This window comes from Condylura cristata, unplaced genomic scaffold (genome assembly GCF_000260355.1).
Source record: "Condylura cristata isolate star-nosed mole 26May11 unplaced genomic scaffold, ConCri1.0 scaffold00019, whole genome shotgun sequence".
Classification (NCBI taxonomy): Eukaryota; Metazoa; Chordata; class Mammalia; order Eulipotyphla; family Talpidae; genus Condylura; species Condylura cristata.
Window position 1 is genome coordinate 26,516,765 of NW_004567120.1, and position 27,288 is coordinate 26,544,052.

The following is a 27,288-nucleotide window of genomic DNA, read 5'->3' on the forward strand; positions in this document are numbered from 1 at the left end:
AAAGAAAAAGAAAAAGCTACGTGTTCTGCTTTACTTACTTTCTACAGCACTTAGGACCGTTAAAATAGCACCTTGGTGAATAGAAGCATTAAAGATCATGAGCTTCTATGTTTCTGAATACTGAGATTTCATTTTTTTTCTTTCCCATTAAATTATTTCAATGGAAGGTTTCCAGTGGTTAAGCATATATTTTCTCTTATAATCTATGTTTTTACTTTGATTCTTCCCTCTCTCTGAATCATTGGCAATGGGAAGGAAGATGGCACCTGTATACTGTTCTGGTCAAGAAACCTTTGGTGGGGCCCTCCCTGGTGGCGCAGCGGGTTAGGACTCAGCACTACAAGTGAGCCGCAGCCGCTTCAGTGGAAGTTCGATCCCAGCCCCAGAGGTGACTAACCCGCCCTCTGCGCCCCTCAGCAGTGCACTTCGTTGATCTTCCTGTTCTGCTCCCCACTCTGTCTCTGGTGAATCCTCTCACCACCCCTGCATCTCTGGACTGTACCCCAGTTCTGTATGAATAAATAAATAAATCTTAAAAAAAATAGATACCTTTGGTGGGATATATAACAGAAATAGGAGAAAGAAACAAAACGAGTAAGGGAAAACAAGAACTACAGAGAACAGAAACAAAACCCAAGGAGCTTAATATTAGAAAGATGACATCTAAGAAGGATTGTGATTAACATCTATGGGATTATAAAAACTACTATACACAGGGAAAACTCACACTTGTGCATAAATCCTGGAACTAAAAAAAAAATACCTTTCACATATTAGTATCATCCTTGACTTCACGAAAAAGTAAGTAAATTTCCTCCAAAAGTAATATAGGTCAAAAGATACAAATGGAAGCTCAATAGAATTAGATTGATGGTTGATGAATTTCTACAATGGACTCTCTTGACCAAAAAAGTCCTAAGATGCTATAAGGGCACTCTGGGAAGCCACCCTAGCTTTTGAAGGACACATCCAGGAGAATAAAAATGCCATTCTAGGCCACACTACTTAGTCTGCCCGTCAGATGTAGACAACTAGGCAAGAGGGACTCAAAGGCAGACACATCTTCATGGTATCCGAGAAAAGGTGTGTATTAGTGTAAAAAACAAAGGGTATAATGAGGATTAAAATGAAATGAGAATGAAACATTAAACATATATGACCAAGAACATTTAGCATGAATTTTTTATGCTGTAAATAAGTTTGCCTTTTAGCATAGTACACGCATTCCATAAATCTGTTTTAGAAGTCAGGTCTCCAGTATGCTTTAGAAAAGCTTTTGTTAAAACTGAAGTATATTGATAAAGTGATTTAATATAGTTGAAAACAAGCTGCAGCACTCTAGCTGAGCCCCCTGAAACCTTGTGTTAGAGAAACATCTATATAGCATTATAGGAAACATTTACTGTAATTTGCCATCAATCTTTAAAAATAATAATGTTAAGCTCCCAACATTGTTGTCTTTGTTAGTGCATTACTACTATTTTATTCATGTGGTTTGTGGTGCTTATATGAATTATTCCCAATTTTACCACAATGTCCTAGGCTCTAATATCCTTTAAGTAAAAGATATTGAAACTATGGGTTGACTCAAAGGGCAACTGAGTGCATTTTAATATCCACATGTCCTATGAACCAATATTGAAGAACCACAGAATTATACTACAGGACTGTGTTCTATCTGAATGGACAATGATTACCTGGGTGGGGCTAGCAGTTTTCAGGTTTGGTTCCACAAAATGAATCTTTACTTACTGGCTGGGTCTGTGAAATAAATATCAGCGAAACTTTAAGCAAATTTAGAATTTATCCTGTTATTCATGTCTACAACTGGCACTACCTAAATTACAACTATGTTGTAGATTAAAAGAAACCAAGTTTAAAAAAAAAGCAACAAACATGCACACACACACACACACACACACACCACCACCACCACACCACTTCTGCTGCTAGATATACAATGAAAGGAAGTCATAAATAGTTCATTTTGTGGTGTGCGTGTGTGTGCGCTCCGTTTTTAGAAGGAGGAAGTACTGAATCTATGTCTTTGGTACCAATATAAGGTCTGTAAAGTTCACTTAGGGAAGGGATATATGTTAAGATCTTTAATCAAGACAGTTGTTACCTCCACAACTAGCCTTGAGCAAAGATTTTTTTTTTCAAGAAATGAAGAAAAGGCCCAAAGAAAGGTGCTAAGACGAAAAAGTGGATCATAATCTCCGCTTTGCCTGCACTTATGTCTATTATGCAATGCAATTCACTTAACCTTGTGTTTTCCTTTTCAACTATAAAACAAGGGTAACAAAAGCTGCTACAGCATAAAATTGTGATGTGCATAAAAGTCATTAAAGTATTTTGAAATTGTGAGTGCTTCCTAAGTGCAGACTGTTATTGTTACATACATGTCAAAATTCCAAACTTATAAGGCAGAAACGTGGGAATTAATTATTTGAATTATAACACAATTTTCTGTAAGTGCTTTCAATGGCAAACATGGTTTACAGATTTACAGACATACATTTCAGTCAATTCCAGGCGTATACCCCTCTTGCAAAAATTGGTCAACTTTTACTGGGAATGGCTAGTTTTCTTCTGTAAGTGCAGAATTTGAAATGACTGACTTAATGGATACAGCTGGAAGGGACCTTAGAGATAAGCAGATGTAATACTGATTGTCACTCTGCCTTTGTCAGAGCCTTAGCAGCTCTAGGAGAATGCAGGCCAGAGAAAACAAAAGGGGGAGTGGAGTTGTGGCAGGAACCTGCCTGTTCTGAAGTGGAGAAACATGGTTTTTATCTGCTTCGGTTTTGTAATTTCTGGGTAAGATTTACTTTGCATCAATTGTTTCCTTGCCAGTACCTGCCACCCCTCCCCCCTCCCCAGCCCCCAAGTTACACTGAAAGCCAACTCCTGTATTTACCACAGAGAAATTGCAGCCTGGAGAGGTGAAGCTATCCTCACTTGTTCAGCAGTGGTTAAAGCATCTTCACACCAGGTTATAAATTGTGTCCTATCAATCAGCTATATGTCGTTTCCATGGTTGTATATTCAGCAGACACTGACTAGAAAATGTCATTTTTTTCCCTTTAACTTTGTGGAGATAGATCTTGTGGATGAATGTAAAAGAAATGCCACTTTCCCCCAAGGCCAGCCTTTTGCAAAAATTATACAGGAAATGAAGGCTGTCTTTAGTGTCCTTTAGTTCTCTATCTCTCCACTCCCCCACCGCTCTTCCTCTTGCTAGTGCTCTCATTTGACATGCAACTTGGAAGAAATCAGTGTCCACTACTAACCCATAAACCTCACAATCAGATGGCTACTGACAATACTGGACCTTGCTTGAGCCCTATACTTCTGAAAAACAGTGCTGGTCAAGAATCCCCCAACCTTTTGTTTCTGAAATCCTCCACCCTTATACTACTACAAAACAAAGAAAACCTCAAAATAATCAAACATTAAAAAAAATCCCTGTCTCATATGGCATTAGCTAATGGTCTTCTTTATGTCCATTTTTTCAAGACTCTATAAAGATTTCATATTAGTCCCTTGTTTACCTGTAAAAGAATAAAACTTTCTTTTGCCTGAACCTGTGGAAAGACCAGATACAGACTGTCCAGTTTCTTGTTCATTGTCTCATAAATAATTAGCACAGATTAGAACTATTTATTACCCTTCTACCAGATATAGATAAAACATTTTCTGTTCCCCTCTGATTGAAAGACTCCCTCTGAGTACAAAATAATCTCAAGTGTAAATCACCTGACATGGAACTTATTTATAAAATTCTAAGGCACAACCATCTTTCTGCTGAGGCAGCCTGGTCTTTGGATCCAGGGGCTGGCTCTCTTTATTATAAACTACTGAATCAAATCAGTTTTTGTTTCCATGCTTCCTTCTTGAAAATCTCTTCAGTATGTTGACCTTCAGGAGACTTCAGTAACTTCATCTTTACATGTTAGATTTGATTATCTTGAAGATTTTGGGAAAAGATTTATTTATGCATGCAAGAACTGGGGTACAGGCCAGCAGTGCAGAGGTGGTGGCAAGAGGATCCACCAGAGACAAAGAGTGGGGAGCAGAACAGGCAGATTGACAAGGTACACTGCTGAGGGGAGCAGTGGGTGGGATCAGGAGAGGTCTGCTGTGCCATGTGGGTCACCTCCCTGGCTGGGGATCGAACTCCTGCTGCAGTGGCTAAGGACAGCTTCATAGTGCTGTGCTTTAACCCCTTGAGCCACTAAGATTTTAATGTACACTTTGTTGAGGAATTATATCATAACTATTTTTAGTTCAATTTATAGACATTACATGAGTCAGCACTAAGAATAAGGCTTGTATTTCTTTCTATCTACTGCTTTGTTTAAAGCAAATGTTATAGAAACATTCTATAACATTAAAGAAAGTTAATTCTGGCTAGTTTGCAAGCTTCTAAGGTAGCTGGTAGGAGCTGTTTTAACTTGGTAAATGTTTATTGAGCATTTTTTTTTTTTTACTGGCAGATTCCAGCATGTGGTTGTGACTTACATCTCCTTTCGTATTAAATTCAAATATATTCCAAAAAGAAAATTTTTTCTTTCATTTGGAAACAACATGGTAAAGAAATCCTTTAATTGCCTCACTATTAAATCACATACAAATAACTACTGTTAGATAACTAACAGCAGGTACACATAACTACTGTTAATGGGGAACCGATTCCAGTAGAACTTGATTTTTTTTGTTAAAACTGCCAACTTATCCACGACTTTGATGATGAAGATGATGATAATTAAGAGAGCAAATTCTAAAAGCAAGACTGAGGCCATCACTCATGAAAAGGTTGATGGGGGCTTGAAAGGGAACTCTGTGGCACCTAACAGGATGTTACCAGACTCGAGTAAGTTCCCAGCCATTTGACCTATTCATAATTATAGCCAAATTAAACAATGTGCCTGTTTCCATGCTGTCAGTAATACTTCTACCTTTGCATCTCTCTCACCCCCATTTGAGACAAGTACTCTGGAGTCATCCAGGGCAGCTGAACCCTCTAATCCCTGGGTCCTCAGGGCTGCCGGCATCACCCACTGGCCTGGGTTAAAGTACGGTGAAGAATCAAACTTAGCCCCTGATGTTGGGAAGCGCCCAAGCTGGAGAGGACTCAGTCTGTGCAGTGACATGGTATGAGGCTGGCTCCTGGCAGCCTGAGCAAGAGAGCTGTTGGGGGGATGGGCTGGAGCCTCATGGTGGGAGCCTTTAGTGATGCACATGGGCTCCCACTCATTTTCATTGGAGCTTCTGTGTGTGTGTAGTGTAGGCACCACGACCTCGACAGCCACAGTGTCTGGAACGGATTTGACCCCAGGTTGCCATAGGACCTGGCTCCAGACCCAGCAGCTTTCACTTGCCTCCACTGGCCAGTAATTGGATCTTCTCCCTCTCCCTCCCTGCGACTAGTTCTCCTTTTTCCTTTACCCATTGGTGACCTTTTTTTTTTCTGCATCAAAGTCACTTTTGCCTGCATTTGCAAGTGGCAGGTGGCTGGACCTAGAACCAGTGAGAGAGGTTCTGACTTAGTGACAAATGTTAGATGACTGGATCAAGAAGATGTGATGTATATATAAACAATGGAAAATTACTCAGCAATCAAAAAAGATAATCTCGTGCCATTCACAACAACATGGATGGAGCCAGAAGGGATCATGCTCAGTGAAGTAAATCAGAAAGAAAAAGAAAAATATCAAATGGTTTCACTTATAGGAGGAATGTAATAGAATCAAATCAGACATACAGAAAAAAAGTGTATTCCTATTATAATACAAAAACACATCAAAACAACATAAAAACAAACAGACAATTATAAACCAGAGATTTCCTACTGGGCAGGAGGACAGAGGAGGGTGGGGAGGAGGGAGGGAGGAATGTGGGGGACTGTGGTGATGATGCGTGGGTGAATTGGGGGAGGGGAGAGGTGAACATTGTTTCAAAAGGAACAATAATGTAAATGGATACATAAATTAATAAATTTGTGAAATGTGAGAACAAGCATCTGAAAAACATTTAGAGCTTCTGTCTAGATGCTACAGATGAGAATGCTGGTTTAGTGAGACGGTGTCTATGACTTTCTAGAAGTTGAAGAGCCAGCACATGACACAGCCAGGATTCAAAGATCTATCTGACACTCATGCCCACGGTACTCAATGCTCAAGAAAAGAAAACAATGTTGAAAAGAATTATCTAGTTTTCAGGTTTATATTTTAATGCATATAGCATGACTAAGATAAGCTTCTAGAATTATATTCATGGGGCATGTGATGTCTAGAAAATCAAAAGGATACAGTTGGCCATTTGAAAATATACTATATGACCTCAAGACTTGGTTTAGATATACATGGCATTAAAAAGAGGAGCTATGTTTACAGTTAGTATACAGACTATAAATCTAATAGAGCAGCACTATGATATGCAGTTATAGGCAAGGTTTCCTTCAGACTCACATAAAAAAGTCAGTTTAAGATAACAACTTGGCATAGACAACATCAACCCTTTCTAATTTTTTCTCAATGATAAACTGAAGTTGGTTTGGCCTGTATGATGTCAGAATTGAGAAGAAACGTAATAAAAACATTTTTCACTTGTGAAAATTCTCACACCACATTAAATATAGGTGTACAGAATTTCTCGAAAAATCTATCATGAGTAGATTTGGGGCTTTGCTTTCACTGTGTAAAATACCTTTTGTGGTTTTCATATTATATACTTCGTGTGTGGGTTTCTGTGAAGCACAGAAGTTAAGAGAGAAAGCTTAGCATCCGAACACCCGTTTGTAGCTTGTGATTTTGGATAAGTTACCTGACCTCTTTATTCCTCTATTTCTCACTTGGAAAATGGGGAACATAGTGTTACATTCATGGTACAAGACACAGACACAGTAAGGGTCTGGAGTAATTCATGGGACATGAAAACTGCTAAATACATTTTAGTCATTACTATTAAACTATGTAGAGTGATACTTGAATAGAATATAATAAACGAATATTTTTGGATGACCAATACGTAATGCCCCTCTTCTGTCCTGCATGTTTTATTTTCCTCAAACAGATAAATCATAATTTGCATTGTGAGTGACAAGCAGTGCCTACGCGTGCGACATTAAATGGTGATGTTTGTAATTGCAGATATAAAGAAATCAAATAACAGGAGAGAAGTAAGAGAGAGAGTTCAGTCTAAATATATTCAGGCCCTTTGCTCTGCCATCTTTGACTACATACTCCCTTCAGCTACCCCTCAGGAGTAACAATGAAATTGCTAGAAAGCTCAGGCCAGGCTAGAAACAATATAACTAAACAAGGATATAAAACAAACTGCACTGTGACTCGAAAACTAGAACGAACCATGTTTTCCTGAACCTTAAGTATTAATTTTTACTGATACATGGACTAAAGCAAAGTTATGTTTCAGGAACAAACAAAATGAAAATAGAAAATAAGCCACAAATAACCCCCCTTCCCAAAGGAACTAAAACACAAGAATGGTAATCTAAACAACTACAAAAAAATATCTTATTTGCAACTAATACATCAAAATAAGATTTTCTTACCACCCCTATAAAACTCTGAAAGCTTCCTGTGACTAGGATTTGTGTCATTTCATTCATTCACCTGTTTACATCTTCTAAAAATACTTTGTGATAGGGCTACCTATACATTTTGTTTTCAAGTTCTACTTAATGAATTGACAGCCTGAAATTTTACATGGTTTGAATCCTCCTGTTCTGAAACCTATTTCATGAGAAATCTTATTGCAAACTTCCAGTTATTTTCAATGCTTGTGTATCAAGACTAAGATCATTCAATATTGGGAGTGTCGGTGCTGTGGCATTTAATGTAAAGAAGCCAGGTAGTTGAGAATACATTGGTTACATATGACAACTCAGCACTCAAAGTGTTTTTTCCTTTTCCCCAACTAGGAAGAATTCATGTTCCCCAACTAGAAAAAATTCACATGCCCCACTTTTGACATAAACATTCACCCTTATAGTAAGCATAAAAGGTTTTTCCTTATTATACACAGAAGAAATTTCTGTTTACCCTTTGTAAAATGTTATATATAAATGCTGGGCTTGGAGAGAGAGAACTTAATCAAAATCCCATGTTGCTTCAGGGTAGTTATATGCGAAATGCAATTTCCATTGTATTTTGAAACTTCCATCCTGTAAATATTTATCTATTTTCAAAATTGCCAACATATTTGAAAAGTTTAATTGGTTTATACTCAAGGCACTAGAGAAAGGAAAATTTGCTTTCACAAGACATTTACATGTATTTATTCTGTCCACGTAGGGTATTTCTTTGGAGCGATCATGAAATTTAATGTGAAGTGAAACCATCCCAGATTTGGCTCTACTGACCAAATTATAAGAAAAGTAATCAATAATCACCAATCAATCATTTTGATAACTGTACCTTTTTTCTCTGATTTATCGGAAACTTTTCCTCCAAGTGGAGAGTAAGTAGTGTCCACGGGTTCGGTCCCTCTGTTCCCCTTGCTAACTCCATTTTCATAGAGCTGTCCTTCAACGGGATGCAACTGCCAAGTCAGGCCGAACAAATGCACTGCTGCAAGAAAACAAGCCATACATGAACTTATTCCAGACTCACCGAGAAGGTTTCTAAACCACCTGTCTGTTTGCAGTTAAAAATGTCATGACTAGTTTTCTTTTAGCTGGGCCAAGCAACTTGGGAGTTTATACCTACCACCATACATGTAGCTACATTTCTCAGTAGCTGTTGATAAAATTTTGAGGCTGAAGCTATTCTAGTGAGATGATTAGAAATGGAAGGAGTATTTAACCAACTACAGTATTGGACTCTGCTCCACACTGCTGTGAATCTCCTTCTGTTCTATTATTTCATTTAGTTGTGTAACTTAAGGTTCCATGTAGAAACTGCAGAGTAGTGGCAGGCTCTGGCGAGAACAACACAGAAGGCCTTCTTGATGGCTCTGATTCAACTCATTTCAATACAGACTTCCTGAGTGTCAAGTATGCACAAGTCCTGTGATAGCTGCTGCAGATGTTAAAATCTAGATGCTTATTAGGAGTTGGAAGTAGTACAAGTATAAAATAACTATAATATAGTGCAGAACGATCAACATGATGTAGGTTCAAATTGCTATCAGGGGATTAAAAAATACTCAGTGTTGATCAGTGTTGAAGGCAAATGGGACCTCTTATGCACTCTTGATGACAATATAAAGAACAATCATCCTTTCAGAGAGCAATGTGGTGTCATCCATCAAAAAGAAACTTAAAATTTGGCTTACCAATTTAGCCAGCAATTTAATTTCTATGAGTTAACTGTGAAAGCATAACCAAACTCCAAGTTTATCCATTGCACCATGTAAAAACTAGTAAAGTTATGAACATTCTGAATATTCATCAAAAAGATTAATTAAATAGCTGATGATATAAATAATACAAGCTTACATAGCTATTAAATCATGCTGAAGACTGCAATGGCACAGGAAATATTTATGATGCATCAAATGAAAAATGCTAGGCTACTACACAGTATGAATAGTGTGATCTACATATTGTGTGTGTGTGTACATGTGCTGATGTCTGGAGAGAGAAAGGATGGGAGAATAATGCCTACAATTTCTTTATTGCCTATTTTTTAATACACGCGTGCTCTTTACCATCTGGGGAAAAAGAAGTCTTTGTTTTAAAATAAAACAATAATAGATTAAAATGAGCTGTACTGATCAGGAGTGATTTTATGAAGGAAGTAGGATTAGAAATGGACTTTGCAGGGTGTGTTAAAGCAATGGGTATGGTGAAGTGGTAGGATGAATAAAATACAACTTTACAAAGCACAGATGCATATAAGGCAAGGGAAATTGCAGCACTGGAGACTAGCTATGTATAGGTGGTGGTGGAAGTTAAAGCTGGACGGGTTAAGGCCATGCTGTGAAGGGCACTCAATGCTATTTGATATTTGATAATGATATATAGGTTTGGATTCATTTTATTAGGTGGGTGGCATTGCTATTTTATGAGTCGATTCGTGATATTATCAGTTCCCGTTAGAAACATTATTTTGATAGCCATGGGGAGCAGTCATGGTTTCTAACAAAGAAATGATAGAATCGGAGCACTTTTTATAGAAAGATAAATGTAGTAGTTGTGTGGAGAATTGGTGGCCTAAAGATTTGGCAAGAACACAAATTGCATAAATGACTTGAGGATTTGTCAACAGTCTACAGGTGTGAATTTTCTATCTTATTGCATTGCTACAGCTGTGCTAGGTTCTAGGGTCTGATGGGTTAACCAGATGGTCAAGTTCAACACAGGAGACCTTTGTGGGCTTGATAGTCTAGAAAATCATTAAGGTTGGATAACGGTGACAGGGTCACCTATGCATAAAGGCAACAGTTAAAGTTGTGAAAGTAAATGAGGTCACCGTTGGGAGAGAATGTTAGGAGAAAACAGTGTCTAGGTCAGGAGCTGGGGAAATCCTGTTTTCTCATTGAAATTTTCAACATCAACCAAATCTTCCCAATAGGCCCAAAATAAAGTTGAATGTGTCCATAAGTCAGCTCATATTTTTCTTTATGCTCCTTGGCAGATTGGAAAGGGCTAATTTGTATGTCTAACATTCATATATAGTACATGAATTAGAGAACAAGGACAGGAAGCTAGCCAGATAGCCTATTTAAAAATCATCCATCCCCTTGTAGTTGGAGCTAAAGAGATTTCTAACACCTACCTTTTAATTTATCCTTAAACTTTTAAGCATTTAATTGGTTTCTACACTTTTCTTTGGACTAAGTCCAAGTGCTGCCTGTTTAATTTCTGTTGCAATTATTGGAAACAATTGAAAGACAAATGTTATTGGTTCTGAGTAAGGTACAGTACGGCATATTAATAAAGCTATATTGTGACATTCCCAAACATTCCTTGCCAAAAGACTCAAATTATGGTTGGATTGACATACTTGTTCCAATTAAAAGTGTTCATCGGTTTTATAAATGTCTGGTGTACAATGCCCCCTTTCCCCAAAATTTGAGTATCATGGACATTAAAATCTATATTGAAAATGTGTTGGTTCAGTCATTTTGTGTGTGTGTGTGTGTGAAATTAGATGGGTTATGAGGAAAAAAGGCACAGTAGTTTTCATTTTGCATAGCAAGGGGGATATTTTATAAACTTGAAGCTAATTTCCTGGAGGCACTCAAAAATGACAGAAAAATTCATGTGCTGGGAATCATTTCAAAATAATAAGGTAAACAAGTTAATTTCTCACAATCAACTGAAATGGATAGCTTCCAGCCAATCAACATGAATAAAGAGGTATGGGCATATTCAGAATTTCCTATGTTTTGTCCTGGCAACAAGATGTTTGCAATAGGTATTTGTATGAATATATAATGAAATCCAATTCAGTTGATATAGACTATAGCTAGTATGGCAAGACTACTGGTCTTTTCTGAACTGAACTTCCATAAAATGAGTTGTGAAAAGAAATCCAAAAGTGCAATGATGTGCAGTGTAGTCTGAGGTAACTAAATAATTTCAGTGCTTGAGTTCTATTAGAAATAAATAACATTTGTTTACATTAAGGCCAATAAATACAATAATGTAGACCCTTGGGACATACCCACATACCACTAGAAAGTTATGATAGTGTTTTTACTATGGGGATATATGTACTGATTAATTTAACTAATATTTTCAAAGTATGTTCTGGGCACAGTGGGAGTAGTGGGGATTACAATGAAAGGTAATAAAACTATCTAACAGTGAGGACAGCATAGCTAGTGGCTGACCAATATGGACATTAACTCTAAACAGCCAACATAGCGTAAGTAGGACATGCTAGGTTATGAACACAGGCACCTCAGCCTTGGATACAGGAGGAAGATGGCGGAACACTTAATTTCTAGCATCTTCCCATTTAGATCTATTCTGTGCTTAAAGTCCCACTTCAGAGGCAAGTTCTCCAAACCCAAGTATAACCATTGAATTCAGAGCATTAAGGGCAGAGCTGGTAATGAATAAGCAGAGTGTTAATTTATACATATATATTGATTTAACAAATATTATTTGAGTAGCTACTTGTGTCATTGTTTTTCTAAGTTTTCAGCAGTAAAAAACCTAAACACAAAACTACCTTTTCGAACTCATCTGAGAGGGTGATGAGTTAAAACAGGCAGAGAATAAATACGTGATAAAGTTAATATAATATGGAACAGAGACAAATAAATGAATGTCAAGTAGTTATAAGCACTATAAAGAAAAAAAGAGTAGTCATGGAGGTCTCTTAGAGGTGAAAATATTTGAATCAAGAGTTAAATGAAGTGAAGTCATAAAAGTATCTCATTGAAGAATCTTTCAGGGAGAAGGAACAACTAAACAAAACCTTGAAGTCTTATGCAGACTGTGTGAGGAATTGCTAAGGAGCCCAGTGTGATTGAAGCTCAGTCAGGAAGAAGAGTGGCAGGAAAATTCATGAACATAAGGATTTGACCCATAATCCTGTTATCTCTGTGTTCCAACCAGCTTCCCAAACTGGTCGCCACTAAAACATGAGTGAACAGAGAGTAATTGAGATGAAATCACACATACCAGAAAATATATCTCCAAATGGGCACTGCTGATTACAGTAGATCTAATATAAGTACTACTGACTCCAAATTCAAAATTATTATTATTTTTTAAGATTTACTTATTTATTCATACAGAACTGGGGTACAAGCCAGAGATGCGGAGAGTGAGAGGATTCACCAGGAACAGAGTGTGGGGTAGAACAGGCAGATCGACGAAGTGCACTGCTGAGGGGAGCAGCGGGCGGGTCAGGAGAGGTCTGCCTCGCCATGTGGATCTCCTCCCGGGCAGGCAGAGATCGAACTCATGCGGAAATGGCTTTAGCTTCTCAGTGCTGTGCTTTAACCCGCTGCACCACTAGAGAGGGCCTCAAAATTATTTTTCTAAAGACATATATCTTTATATTTATCTCCTTAATGAGACAGGTGGCTACTACCCAGGTATCTTAGGGAGTACCAGTTTTGTTATTTTCACTTCACTGAAATTCAGTGGCTGGACAGAGGTAAATGCATGTTCAGGAGTAATGTCTGTTTAGCTGATTAAAAATGGCAGTCCCTACTGCTTCCCTAAGAAATGTTTCCTAGAGCTGGGCACTGTACATATGATAATTATTATCCCTCCTGTTTTATCCAGTTGCAAAGAGTTATGTTCTGAAATAATAAATTAGAAAGTTGTTGTCCCCAATTGTTAAAATCAAGCACCTTACATGTCAAGGCTAGCTGACTTCATGGACAGAAGCTCTACTTAACTTGGCCATTTCTGTTGGTATAATTCACTAGTTCTCTCTTTAGTTATTTCTTTGTACTTTGTGCTACGACGTTGGGCTTTCTTGCCCTTCAGAAAGACTGATGGTCTCTAGTAACATTTACAGTCTATAATACTTCACTTCGTTTCCTATCAAAAGGCAAATATTAACTTTTGAGGAAAAGGCCATAGGAATGTTTCAGAAGTAGATGCAGGAAGTACAGAAAACTTGGGTCTGTACTCTCCAGTATGGAAGCAACTTGAAATGTGACTTGACAGATTTGAAGATGTAGTACGTAAGAAGTAATGCAAAATAACCAATTAATAATTTCTATATTGATTACATGTTGAGTTGATAATATTTTGGATATATTCTATTATGGAAACACTTTACATTAATTTCATCTGTTTCTTTTTACTTTTTCAGTGTGGCTACTGTAAAATTTTAACTTACTATGTGTTTGGCATTGTATTTCACTTGGCCAGTGCTATCTTGACTATCCAGAACATTTCACAATGAAGATTGTGTGTGTTTTTTTTCAGTGCCCTGTCATAGAACCTATTATATAGTATAACATATTATACTGAAGATATTATGTCTGTCTGAACATTATTAAGCACGTACAGGGCAGAAACAGTGTCTCCCTCATCTTTCTATTCTGGGCCTCTAACTCAGTGCCTACAAGCAAGAAATACCATGTTTATACACTTTGGTAGTCCCGGGATAGCAAAACAGCACGGGAAAGCAATACTATCAGATCAGTCAAGTTTTTAAAAGCAAATATTTCTTGAGCAAGGAATTTTACTTCTAAAGCTCTAGAAGCAATCTAGAAAACGGTCACCTATATACATAAAGGGTTAAGTACAAGGAAATCCAATATAGAATAGTTAATGACTCTGTTAATAGAGTAAATAAACTACAAATGTAACAGTATATTTGGAAGAGTGATGAAATCCTGAGTAAGAGTGAAAAGGACTGATATTGAAAAGTATGAGATTGGAGGAAAGTAGAGACATGACAACTAGAGGTCATGTGGGAACCAGAAAAATTGAGAATAGAAAAATAGAGGAGAAATGGAAAGAAATCGAAGTTAAACTGAGTTGAGTGAACGGCATACCAGTCTTCATGTCTGACTTTTAATAATTGCACTATGGCTTTGTAATATGTTAACATTGATGGTAGGTGAGCAACAGAGAGACAGGAACTCTACTACATGTACAACCTTTTGCTAAGTCTACATTTTTTCAAAATAGAAAGTCAGAAAGGAAAATGTACTGATCCAGCGGTGTGCTGGAGGAAGCTTATAGAGTTTTACTAAAGCCAACTGTGCCCATCTCTTCCCAATTCCACTTTCAGTGACCTCATGTGGCCAACTGAAATCTCCCGCGGTGGGTGTATTAACACTCCATGAATCTGCAAATGTTGCAAATCAAGGCTTTTTTATTTTGATTTTTTTGATCAGAAAGCTTCCTGATAGACATTGATCAGTACACCACTGGATGGAAAGAGCACTAAGATTTGTGTGATAAACACAGTAGAACAATGCATATACAGTGATTTTTTAAGTGGAAAAAAATGTGTATCTCTCTATATGTAAGTGCAAAGAAAGAAAGCTAGAAGGGTTAATATCAAATTACTAATCTGTAGCTTGGGGAGTGAGGGGTTCTTGAATGGTCTCATAGTATTGTTTGAATCCTTTACAAAGCTAATGTATTCATGTATTATGTAATACAAAACACTAGATGCTCAACAGACCTTTTAAAAATCTTCATGACTAGATACACTGTTTTGTTGCATCTCTTTTAGTACTGTCTTCTAAACGAGAGATTTTCAAAATACTTGAAAGCAGAACAACCAGCAATTAAGTATGAGTAACTCCAAAACACTTATCACAGATATAGTTTGAAATCTACTGGTCTAAAAACTTATCTGCAAGCTATCTGAATAAGGAAAATTTTGGTCTGAGAAGTATTTGGTTTTGGTAGTTAAATTTATTGGAATAACTTTATAACAGGGATAGGAAGTCTTCACTGTTGTTCTGTATCTTTTCACGTTTTGTGTCTACTCATTTATAAATAATATTCAAATCTATTTAATAACATGGTAAAAAGGACTTTGATTAAAAATATACAAATAAACCTTCAAATTGCAGTATTTGTAAGATAAATACAATTTTCCTTTCAAGGAATTTATCTTGCATTTCAAAATGCACACCTATTTAGCCAAGGATGCTATATTTACTTGTTGCAAGAATTTTTTGGTGTCATTTTCCAACTTAAAAAAAGTAAACCAATTTACTAAGTTTGAAATCTGTCTCACAAAGACCCACCCATTATGGATGATGTAAGTTTCAAATCATGCCAAGACAAGAGTATGTGACAATTTGCTTTTCCTTTTTTGCTAGCAATTTTCCCCCAGCAGCTCCCTGACATATCTTGCTTCATATTCCTTCAGGCAAAGGAATGCTACTGCTTTTGTACTTTACTTCCAAAGCTTGTCAAAGCTACAGATCTACTTGTATGTTGGACAGTTCCCGTCCTGAAAAATATACCAAGTACATTACCCAGATGGTGACCCCTGATGACATCAGGCTTTCAAGTGAACCCCTATGGGAAGCAATCTTACCAGACCAGTCCTTCAGTGCTCATCGTGTGAAGCTAGATGCTTCCGCAATAAGAAACATCAGTGCAAAAATAAATGCTGTTTGAATTAAATGCAGTGGCTGCAAACATTACTGAAACCAGGTTATCTTTCCATTTTAAAATAAATCCCATTTTCATTACATTAAACATCAAATTGGTATATGAGTGAACTATAGCCCTTTGATAAATTACCTTCAGATCTGGGTTTTATCCTGGTAATAACCAGATTACATGCAGGATTGGAAAGCATTACTTTTCAGAGAAGCATTTTTCAAAAACTGAATAAAGAAAGTAATGCATGTTTATTTATGGTACCTTACTTTTGCCTCAGCAGTTTCATTCAAGTTTTTCTTTTTCTCCCCCCCCCCAGGGTTATACATATACATTTTCTATTAAAAATATTATCTGTGCTTGCACTACATCATGAGCATAAATAAAACACACTTAAATGTTCCTTTTCAATGCAATTTGAATGGGCTCAGTATGGGCTTTGACATCCCTTTCAAACATTTTTGACAGCTGGAAAAGCTGTGGTGTTAGGAATGGGTAAAATTTCCTTGAAAGAAAGGACTTTACTAATTAAAAAAAAAAGCATTTTAAACTTGAACAGTTTTATATAAAAAATTTGCAACTCAGCTGCAGTGAAATAGTACAATTAAATGCCGATTAGAGAAAAAATTGAGATAATATAACAGAGGCAACAAGGACACCTTTTGTGTTCCTCAACATGTAGGAAAGCCTGTATGTCCTCTCTTAGATGAAATGAATTATGCTCTATTGCAGCATGCTCTTTTTTTTTTTTTTTTGGTCTCAGAATGGTCCCAGTTTTATCCAATATTGAGGCTAGAAGAGATCTGATCAGAGTAATAAATCATCTTAATATACAAGTTCTATATTTTATTATCTTAAAACCTTCATTTACTATGTATTTATATTTTCCATTCCAAGGCTGCAGCAGTATTTATAAATAACATGTCTATTTGAGTACCTTATCTCAGGTTTAATATATGATCTCCATTTGCAGTTGCATAACAGGCACATCTGTGTATTCCTTATCAGATAGACACAATTATTTAGTGTTTTCATCTCAAGTCACAGCACCAATAAGTGCTCTCTATAACTCAAATCTTACTTACTTTTGTATTATTATTTGCTTTGGGGAGTCAGGAGGAATAAGCAGCATAGTAATAGAAATAAAAAAAAGCATTTCAATGAATAATGCAGAAAAATATCAATTTAGCCAGGAATCAACACTTAAACTTTTGATACTTACAGAAAATTTTTATTCTCTTTCCCATTTTACTTTTCTGTTCAACTAATTTTCACTTTCACTATAGTTCAAATCATTGCTTATCATTTTATCATCATTGATGACGGAAGGCTCAAATTCCTGAATAGTCTCTTACCCTGTTTCCTGATTTGAGTGCTTACTGATAATAATACTCATATTCTTTCAAAATGATCCAAATAAAATTAATGATGATAGAAAGTGAGAAATATATGCAGTCACTTCTCTTCTTACCTATTTTCCCTGTATGTATTTAAATTTTAAAAATGGAAATGTATTCACTGGTTTATACCTTCAATTTGTGGTAGTTGATGCTTTGAAAGTCACTCTCCCATATAACATCATGGCCTCAGAGGCACAGATACATGTATGTGTTCTTCTGCAAACTGTAAGAATTTGAAATTTAAATACTGTTCCCATTACCTGATTATTCACAGTGAGCATTAAAGAACATAGTCTATACGAGGACCTGGAGTAGGGAAGATGGGAAATGAATGAGTGGGAGAATATTCCAGCTGAGTATATATACTGAGCCTTCTCAGGTACCTTAAAAGATTTGATTAAGGCCCTTCCTGGTGGCGCAGCGGGTTAAAGCACAGCACTGAGAATCTAAAGCCGCTTCCGCATGAGTTCGATTCCCGCCTGTCCCGGAGGTGACCACATGGTGTGGCAGACCTCTCCTGAGCCACCCACTGCTCCCCTCAGCAGTGTGCTTCCTCGATCTGCCTGTTCTGCTCCCCACTCTGTCTCTGGTGAATCCTCTCATAGACCCTGTACCTCTGGCCTGTTCCCCAGTTCTGTATGAATAAATAAATAAATATGAAAAAAAAACCTAGCTCTGGGCCCTCCCTGGTGGCACAGTGGGTTAAAGCACAACACTAAGAAACTAAAGCCACGTCAGCATGAGCTCGATCCCTGCCCTGGAGGTGACCACATGGCGCAGCAGACCTCTTCTGACCCACCGGCTGCTCCCCTCAGCAGTGTACTTCGTTGATCTTTCTGTTCTGCTCCCCACTCTGTCTCTGGTGAAGCCTCTCACCCTCCGCATCTCTGGCCTGTACCCCAGTTCTGTTTGAATAAATAAATAAATAAATCTTTAAAAAAAAAAGATTTGATTAAATGAAGATCTGATCTCCAAATGCAGTGGAGGGGATTGTCATGAAGCAGTTTGTCCTGGGTGTTTGGAGGTGGCATCATGATAGCATTCTTTTAGAAGAGTTACCAGTGTTTTGGATTGATTCATAATCAGGATCCTCAAGCCTTCTTTCTCTCAATAGTTATTTGTTGTCTCGTTATGCTGTACTTGGTAATGTATCTAGGTGCTGAGGTAGATGTCATGTGGCAGTCAAGAGAAGATGCTCCAGAAACAAGTGCCTTTAAAAAAAAAAAAAAAACCTAGCTCTGTCAAAGTTAGTTAGACCTTGGGCAAGTTACATAATCATTGTGCCTCAGATGTCATCACCATGAAATCTCTGGCAATTAATACATACACAATAAATGTTTTTCATTTTTATTAAGCCTGGCTAATTCTTCCTTAAGCTAGCTCTTCCAAAAGCCTCTTGTAAGTAGAGAAATGCAGAAAGTCATTTGTCCAGAGCATCTATGCTCTCCTGTACTGGAAGAGGTTTGTGTAATTGTGGTTTTCTGAAGAGAGCTATGTAGCAGATTAAAAAAAAAAAAAAAAAAAAGCTCATCTAACTTTCTAATTTCAAATGCTGGAACAATTAGAATAAACATTCATTACTTTCCTCCCTCACTCCTATTAACACCCCCTGATGCTGCACATTTCCTTTTCTCCATCGTCATGGTCATAGGGTGCAGAAGTTGTAGATTTGGGGGTCTTTTGTTAAAAGGTTTCCAGAAATTAAAGCATGCCTAAGAATTGGAAAGTTGCCATTATTTCTTAGTAGAGTGCAATTTCCACAAAGGTCAGCAGAAAGCAGTTAGAATCTAATTTTATGAAACATAACTGTGAATTCTCACATAGCCATACAGTATAAAACGGGTCCTAAGAAACCTGGGCTGAGTTACCCAGTATACATTCTTGGGTGATGGAGTGAACACTAGAAAACTGATCTTTGTCCATAATTGAATACAATTCATGGTTTGTTAGAACTCAGAAAGACCACAAGCCAGTAGACTTTGTAAAAGAGGGAGGGGGTAACTTTGCAGTGGTGAAACTTGGCAAAACACTACCTTGGAGAGTGGTCAAGGTTACTGTTATCAGTGATCGAGTGTACAGGATAGCAGGTATTCTTGATATGATAATGACACCTCTCAGTCTTTTTCCCCAAGCCTATCATCCTAGATTACATTGGAGAACCTGAGCAAACCTCAAATTGAAGTACATTTGGTTAAAAAAAGAAAGAAAGAACAATAAATTGACCAGGTGTACTCCAAACTGACTAGATCATTTAGGAAGCTGTCAGATACTAGAGGAAGCCAGGGAGATATGAAACAACGTAATAGTCTTTATGGATGGGGTCCTAGAAAAGAACAAGGACATTGGGGGAAAACTGGTGAAATTTAAATTTAACATCAAGTCCACTTAATAATAATTACCCGTGTTGCACTCTGAGTTCTGACAAATGTTCCAAGGTGATATGGCATGCTAATAATAAGAGAAACCAGATGAGGAGTATATGAAAATGCTCTGCACTATCTTTGAAGCTTTTCTGTAAAATCAAACTGTTCTAAAATTAACAGCTTATTTTGGAAAAAGAAAAGATAACAGATAAATTATTTGATTGAGTCTCCCATTTTTATAGAAGAGTAAATTAAAAGCAAAAGAGAGAAAGTAATGTGCCTTGGGGTACATAGAGATTAACTTCTCTCTTATTCAGGACCAAGAGAATATGATCCATTTCTTCTATTGATACTCAGTAGTGAAGCAATTTGGCTGGAAATGTCGAGGCTAGTGAGGCCAATGCTATAGGTTAAATTTTTGTGCCAATTCTTGCTTTTGCATAGAGTAGAACTCTGTTATTTGCTTACAGACTTAATATTTAAACTAACTTCACACATCCACGGGAGAACTGGAAACTCCAGAACAAACTTCTATCCATTCAAAATACATGAACATTGGCAGAATAAAATTTTTACATGGACACGTTTATTATTGTGTTAGATTACTGGATCACATGTAACTGAAATCACAGAAGGAAGTCTGAACAATTGCAATTGCTTCAAACTAAAAAGCTTCTGCACACTGAAACTAATTAAAACAAGAAAATACCCTACCAAATGGGAGAAGATATTTGCATACCATACATCTGACAAGGGGCTCATATCAAAAAATCTACAAAGAATATAATTCGACAAAGAAGGAAAGAAAGAGCCCAATCCAAAAACTGGACAGAGGAGTTAAATGGGCACTTCTGGAAAGAAGACATACAGATGGCCAGCAGACATGTGAAAAAATGCTCATCACCACCTATCATCAGGGAAATGCAAACCAAATCCACAATGTGCTATCAGCTCCTTCCTGTGAGAAGGACCAATAGCAAGAAGACCAGAAGCAAATGCCTGCAAGAGTATTCCCACTGTTGGTGGGGATGTAGACAGCTTCAGACCCTGTGGAAAGCAGTGTGGAAATTTCTCAAAAGATTAAATATATGTCTGCCACATGACCCAGAAATCCCACACCTAGGTATCTACCCAAAGAACACAAAACACTAATTCAAAAGGAAACTTGCACTCTGTGTTTACAGCAGCACTATTTTCAATAGCCAAGATTTGGAAACTTAAATGCCCTGAAACAGATAAATGATCAAAAAAGATAAATTTGTGTCATGTGTGGCCACTAGAATGGCAGAAGAAGAAAGATAAATACTGGGTGATGTCACTTTTATGTGCAATATTGAGAAACCAAATAAAAGGTCAGACAGAGAAAAAAAATTAAACCAGTATTTGAAAGGTGACCACAGAAGGTAGCCAGAAGGGGAGAGGGGAGGAAGAGGGCTGAGCACATGATGTGGAGAGAGTGCAGTGAACTCTGGTGGAGGGCTCTGGGTACCACGGAGGTGGGTATGCTATGCGAGCAATAACAGAAGGGGCAGATGCTACATCCTTACAGTGTTAAACCAATGGTATTACAATAAAAAAAGATTACAACTTTGAAAATAAAATGGAATAAAGTCAAGTTTTGCTTTAATGAAAATGTAGGCTGTGAGTAGTTTACTGAACTTTCTATAATTCTTGAAAATAGATCTAACATTTTTCTTAGTGTTTCCTAAAATGTCTTGCCAAGATACTAGATGTAGTAGAGACTGCAGTCTTTCAGCTTTTCCTCCCTCTGGTTTAAAGTTGTCATTTTGACTCTTAAGTTTACTGTTAAAATCTTTAATATGCAAAATTTTAAGTTCATAAATACCATTTTGTGTATCAAAACTATTTCTCTTCTTTTTTTTTAATTGAGATATCAAAAGCTTGCAAAGGTTCAGAGAAATGAGGACTCTTGCCTACTGCTGGTAGGAATGCAAATGATAGCAAAACGTTTGACCAAATTGGCAGTACATATCCAAAGTGTTGGAAATGCTTTTTAAACATTTTGATCCATAGTTAGAAATTTAAATTAAGAAAAAAGATTTGAATATATCTAAAAATAACAATAGTCAACATAATGCATACTATGTCAAGATATTGAAAAGTACATAAATGTACAAAAAGTGGGACAGATTAAATTAATGACTATCTACAACAGAGAATAATGCTACCACTAAAAATAATGTAGAAAAAAACCCTAAGAATAGAGAAAGATGTTCATGTAGCAGTTTGTATAACATTATTTATTATATGAGTTCATTCTAAATATGAGTTCATTTTAGCCATTTAGTGTAATGTTAGGGCACAGGTTCTCTTCCGAAAAGTCAGACAGATCTAAAGAGCAATGCTTCTTTCAAAACTAGCTGCGTGGGTTGAGGCAAGCTGCTTAACTTCTTTGAGTGTCAGTTTTCTAATGTGTAAATTAGAAATACTCTCTAATTTGAAAGATACTATGACTTTATATAAAGGAGACATAGTTAAGTTAAAATATAACATGTCTATTTCTAGAAATTAAGTGTCTGCTTTGTCTTTTTTCTCAGCATTACAACAGACCCACAGATTCCTTGCTGCTGTTATTGTTGGTGTTCAGTGTATAATCCACTATCTTTGTTCTTTTGATGTTCAAATCTGGCCAGTGGGAACCCCTTCCAATTAGCTTCTGTGTGCTTTTGACATGTCTGAATATTTCCTTGCTTTTTCAACAGGATATTCCAAATTTACCTTATATATTTACTTTCTCTGCCACAGACCCAGAAACTTTTCCCAATGAGCTTTTCGTAGGAAGAGTATTCAAAAACCAAAGTTTGGATTTATGATAGGATTACCAACACTGAGGTGAGGTGTCATTATTTTGAAGTCCGTTTGGAGAAGAAACCAAAGATATCTACACAGAAAAAATTTCAATTCTATTACCTCAACTTTGTTCGTGTATGTGTGTATACCCACACATATGTGTCTATGCTGTGAGTATGTTTTAAAGAATGAGTTCATATTCTAATTCTGGACCTCTCTAGTGGTACATGGGTTAGAGACAGCCTATCAAGCTTCTACCAGCCACTGCGGCACAAATTCGATCTGGCAGGCCAGAATGTTGACCCACATGGTGTGGCGGAACTCTCCTGTTTTGCCTGCTGCTCAATCTGCCTGTTCTGCTCCCCACTCTGTCTCTGGTGAATCCTCTCACCCCTGTACTTCTGGACTGCACTCCAGTTCTTGTATGCATAAATCTTTTTAAATCTTTTAAAAAAGGAATTTCTAATTCTAATTCAACACCACAGAGTCCTTCCTCTCCCCTAATCCATGTTTATTTTTTTTTCACAGTCAACTGTGTTCCATGATAACATCACTAGGTTTACTCATTTGCTTATTCCACAAGATACACACCGTGCTATAAGCATTACATCAATACCACTTTTAGAACTAAGCCTCCTAAATAAAGTTCAAAGTTTGTTTTTATCCCTACAGTATGTTTTCCTGAGGGTGCACAGTTATGTAGTCAAAAGGGAGAATTTTCCTAAAACATGAAGAACTCTTAAAATTGGAGACAAAGAGAACAAAAAATCCAATGGGAAAATGGACAAAAGACAGAGTTCACAAAAAACTCTTAAACATATTAAAAGATATTCAACTTCCCTGATAATAAAAGAAACAAAAGAAAACTACATAGAGGTACTCTTTTTAACCTATGGGCTACAGAGATTTCGCCAGTTCACGCGCTGCTGATGGATAAGCAGAAGGACACAAACCCTAGGAAGGATATTCAGACAAAGCAGCCACTGTTCCCTTCTAGAAAACTGTCCTCGTTTCAACGGTTATTCCTTTCATGTTTTATTTTGTATATATTTCTCCTTTTTCCTTGATTGAAGGTTTTTGTGATCTGCCTACTTGTTTTTAAACATCACTTTATTTTTCTATTATTGTTTCAATTCACTACCCCATTAATTTCTGCTTTATCATTCTTTGATCTTGTGTTTTTAGTTGATTTACTTCTTTTAAACATTGTTTTAATTCTTTCAATTTTATTGATGTAGAATTTCTTCATATAAGTGGTTTAAATTGTATCCCTTTTGCAATATCGTGTGTTCACTACCATTTCTGAAAAATTTTGTAATTTAAAATTTTATTTATTTCCCCGTTTCAGATGAGTGTTGCTTAAATTTTGAAAATGTCTAGGGACTTTCTGTTTTGTAAATTTCTTTCTTTCTTGTTAATTTCTAGTGTCATTTCATGATGCTGTGGGAAGATGTTTGTATTATTTCTACTTTGTGAAAATCATTGACATTTTTATTGTGCTCTAATATAGCACCAAATTTTGTGAATGTCGCATAAGCACTTGAGAAGTAGGTATATTATCCATCATCAGATTGTTAAGATGTATCTTCATGATTCTGCTTTTTCAGATCTATAGGCCAAGTTTCTGTTAGTGTGACTTGACTTGAACTGTAAATTGTGGGCTGAAATTTTCTATGACTAGTAGTTTTTGTTTATTTCTCTTTGCATTTTTTTGTAGTCTCTGCTTTATATAAGCACTTGGTTGTTGGGTTATTTGTGCGTAGCTTTTTTTGTGCATAGCAGATCGACGAAGTACACTGCTGAGGAGAGCAGCGTGCGCTACAGGAGAGGTCTGCTGTGCCATGTCGGTCACCTCTGGGGCCTGGGATCAAACTCACGCTGAAGCAGCTGTTGCCAGCTTGCAGTGCTGCATCCTAACCCACTGCACCACCAGTAGGAGACTATTTGTTCATAGCTTTTTAAAAGTAACTTCTTTGTTGTGTTTAATGTTTTTTGGCCTGAGTTCTACTTTGCCTGTTGTGAAGATTATGAGGTTTGTGGTCTTACTATTTCTCTTTGCCTGGTAAGCCCTTTGCTTAGCCTTTAATTTTTAGTTATTTCTGAGTCATATATTTTAGGTATGTTTCTTGTAAACAGCAAAGAATTAGGTTTTACTTTGTGAATTATTTTGACTTTTTTTCCTGGGTATGTTAAAATCCATTTACATATATTGATGTGACTATGTTTGGTCTAAACTTTTTAATGCTATTTTATGTTTGCAATAATTGTTAATTTTATTATTATCTTTATGTAGGTTGCGTTTTCTTTATTTTAAATTTTGTTTTAGCACTTAGGGTTGTGTTTTGGGCTCCTTTATTCTTCTGCCTTTTATGATGTTCTGAGTTCCCCCTCTTCTTGACTTCATTTATTTGCTTTTTTAGCTTGAACTTACATTCATTGACTGTCTTGATCCAAAAATAAAATAAAAAAAAAACATAAATGAATGTAGACTCAACCTAAGACATATTATAATTTAACTTTTTTTTTTAAGATTTATTTATTCATACAGAACTGGGGTACAGGCCAGAGGCTTAGGGGCGGTGAGAGGCTTCACCAGAGACAGAGTGGGGAGCAGAACAGGCAGATCAACGAAGTACACTGCTGAGGGGAGCAGCGGGCGGGTCGGGAGAGGTCTGCCGCACCATGTGGTCTCCTCCGGGGCAGGCGGCAGGCGGGAATCGAGCTCATGCGGAAGTGGCTTCAGATTCTAAGCGCTGTGCTCTAACCCGCTGCGCCACCAGGGAGGGCCCATAATTTAACTTTTAAAAACAAATAAGGGGGCTTTCCCTGTGGCACAATAGGTTAAAGCACTGCATTATGAAGCTCTCCAAAGTCACAAGTTTGATCCCCCACCAGGGAGCTGACCCACATGTCACAGCAGACCTCTCCGGACCCGCCCACAGCTCCCCTCAGCAGTGTACTTCATCCACCTGCCTGTTCTGCTCCCCACTCTGTCTCTCGTGAATCCTCTCACCGCCTCTGCACTTCTGGCCTATACCCAATTCTGTAAGCATAAATACATAAGTCTTAAAAGAAAAAAAAACTAATAAGGAAGGAATACTAACAGTGTCCAGAGCTAAAAAGTTTATAGACAGTAACCTCTACAAGATTATCTGCAGATTTCTCGGTGGAAAACTTTCAGGCCAGAAGGGAATGGAATGATATAGTTAATGTACTGAAAGAAAAGGATATCCAATGAAGAATAATTTTATCCTTTTTGATTATCATTCAGAATGGAAGAAGAGATTAAAAGCATTACAGACAAACAAAATTAAAAGAATTCATCATCACTAAACTGGCCTTGCAAGAAATACTATAGGACTCATAAAATTAAAAAGAGATTCTACCAAGCAGAAGTAAGGCACCAAAAATATACAATATTTGGAAGGAAGAGAGTGAAATATGCACTATCAGAACAATTTTGAAATCAATCTGCTCAATAGGGTGACAAGAATAGAATCGCAAGCATAAGCCTTAGGATAGTTTCATAACAAAATTTCATCTAAGAAAAAATAAGAAAATAGAAATGGAACTTAAATATACACAAAGGAAGATTTTAAATCAGAAGAGAAGAAAATAAGAAAAAGAGAAGTGCAAAGACAACTATAAAAAATAACACAAAACTGATAAAAATAAATGTCACTAGATACTTACATTCCAATAATTACCTAAAATATAAGTGGCTTGAACTCAGCAATTAAAACATATAACATGGTTGAATGACTCAAAAAACAAAATCTAGCTTTTTTCTGCCTATAGGAAACTAACTTCAACTCTAAAGACAAACACAGCCTTCAAGTATAAAACTAGAAGGCAAATAGACAAGCAAATTATAATTTTTAAAAAATATTTTATAAGGTAAGATAAATGTTCAGTTAATAAAGGTAATAAGATACAAGTATAGACAACATATAATGATTATGGACTTTAAAAAGACTAACAGTGGCCCTCCCTGGTGGCGCAGCGGGTTAAAGCACTGCACTGAGAAGCTAAAGCCACTTTCTCGTGAGTTCGATTCCCGCCTGCCCCGGAGGTGACCACAGGGCGCGGCAGACCTCTCCTGACCCGCCCGCTGCTCCCCTCAGCAGTGTACTTCGTCGATCTGCCTGCTCTGCTCCCCACTCTATCTCTGGTAAAGCCTCTCGCCGCCCCTGAGCCTCTGGCCTGTACCCCAGTTCTGTATGCACAAATAAATCTTTAAAAAAAAAAAAAAAAGACTAACAGTGGTACCAAATGATGGAGCTTGAAAATACAGAAAAGAACCACTAATAAAAATAAGGAGTGATATTGACAACAACAGAATAACAGTACAGGATTGTACACCCCATTTAAACTATGGACAGATCAACAAGACAGAGAATGCAATAAAAAATAGCTTTAAATGACAAGTTATAGCAGATGGGCCTAATATACATTTACAGGACATTCTGCCTAGAAATAGCAGAAATCACATTTTTTTTCAATTGCACCTGGAATATTCTCAAGGATAGACCACATGTTGGGACACAAATCGAGTGCTAATAAACTACCAATGATTGAAATCACACCAAGTATATTTTTTTTCTGATCATAACACTAGAAATCAATCACAAAAAGAAAACTGGAAAAACCTCTAACACATGGAGATGAAAGAACATGCTTCTCAAATATCACA

At 36.9% G+C, this 27,288-nt stretch overlaps 1 protein-coding gene across 1 annotated transcript in view; it reads right to left on the bottom strand.

Moving 5' to 3' along the window:
• TENM1 (teneurin transmembrane protein 1) overlaps positions 1-27,288 on the bottom strand; it is a 590,326-nt gene that overhangs the window by 241,777 nt on the left and 321,261 nt on the right. The window contains exon 7 of the mRNA XM_004685779.2: positions 8,442-8,594. Within this exon, the coding sequence (XP_004685836.1) occupies positions 8,442-8,594 (153 nt within the window). The remainder of the gene's footprint in view (positions 1-8,441; positions 8,595-27,288) is intronic.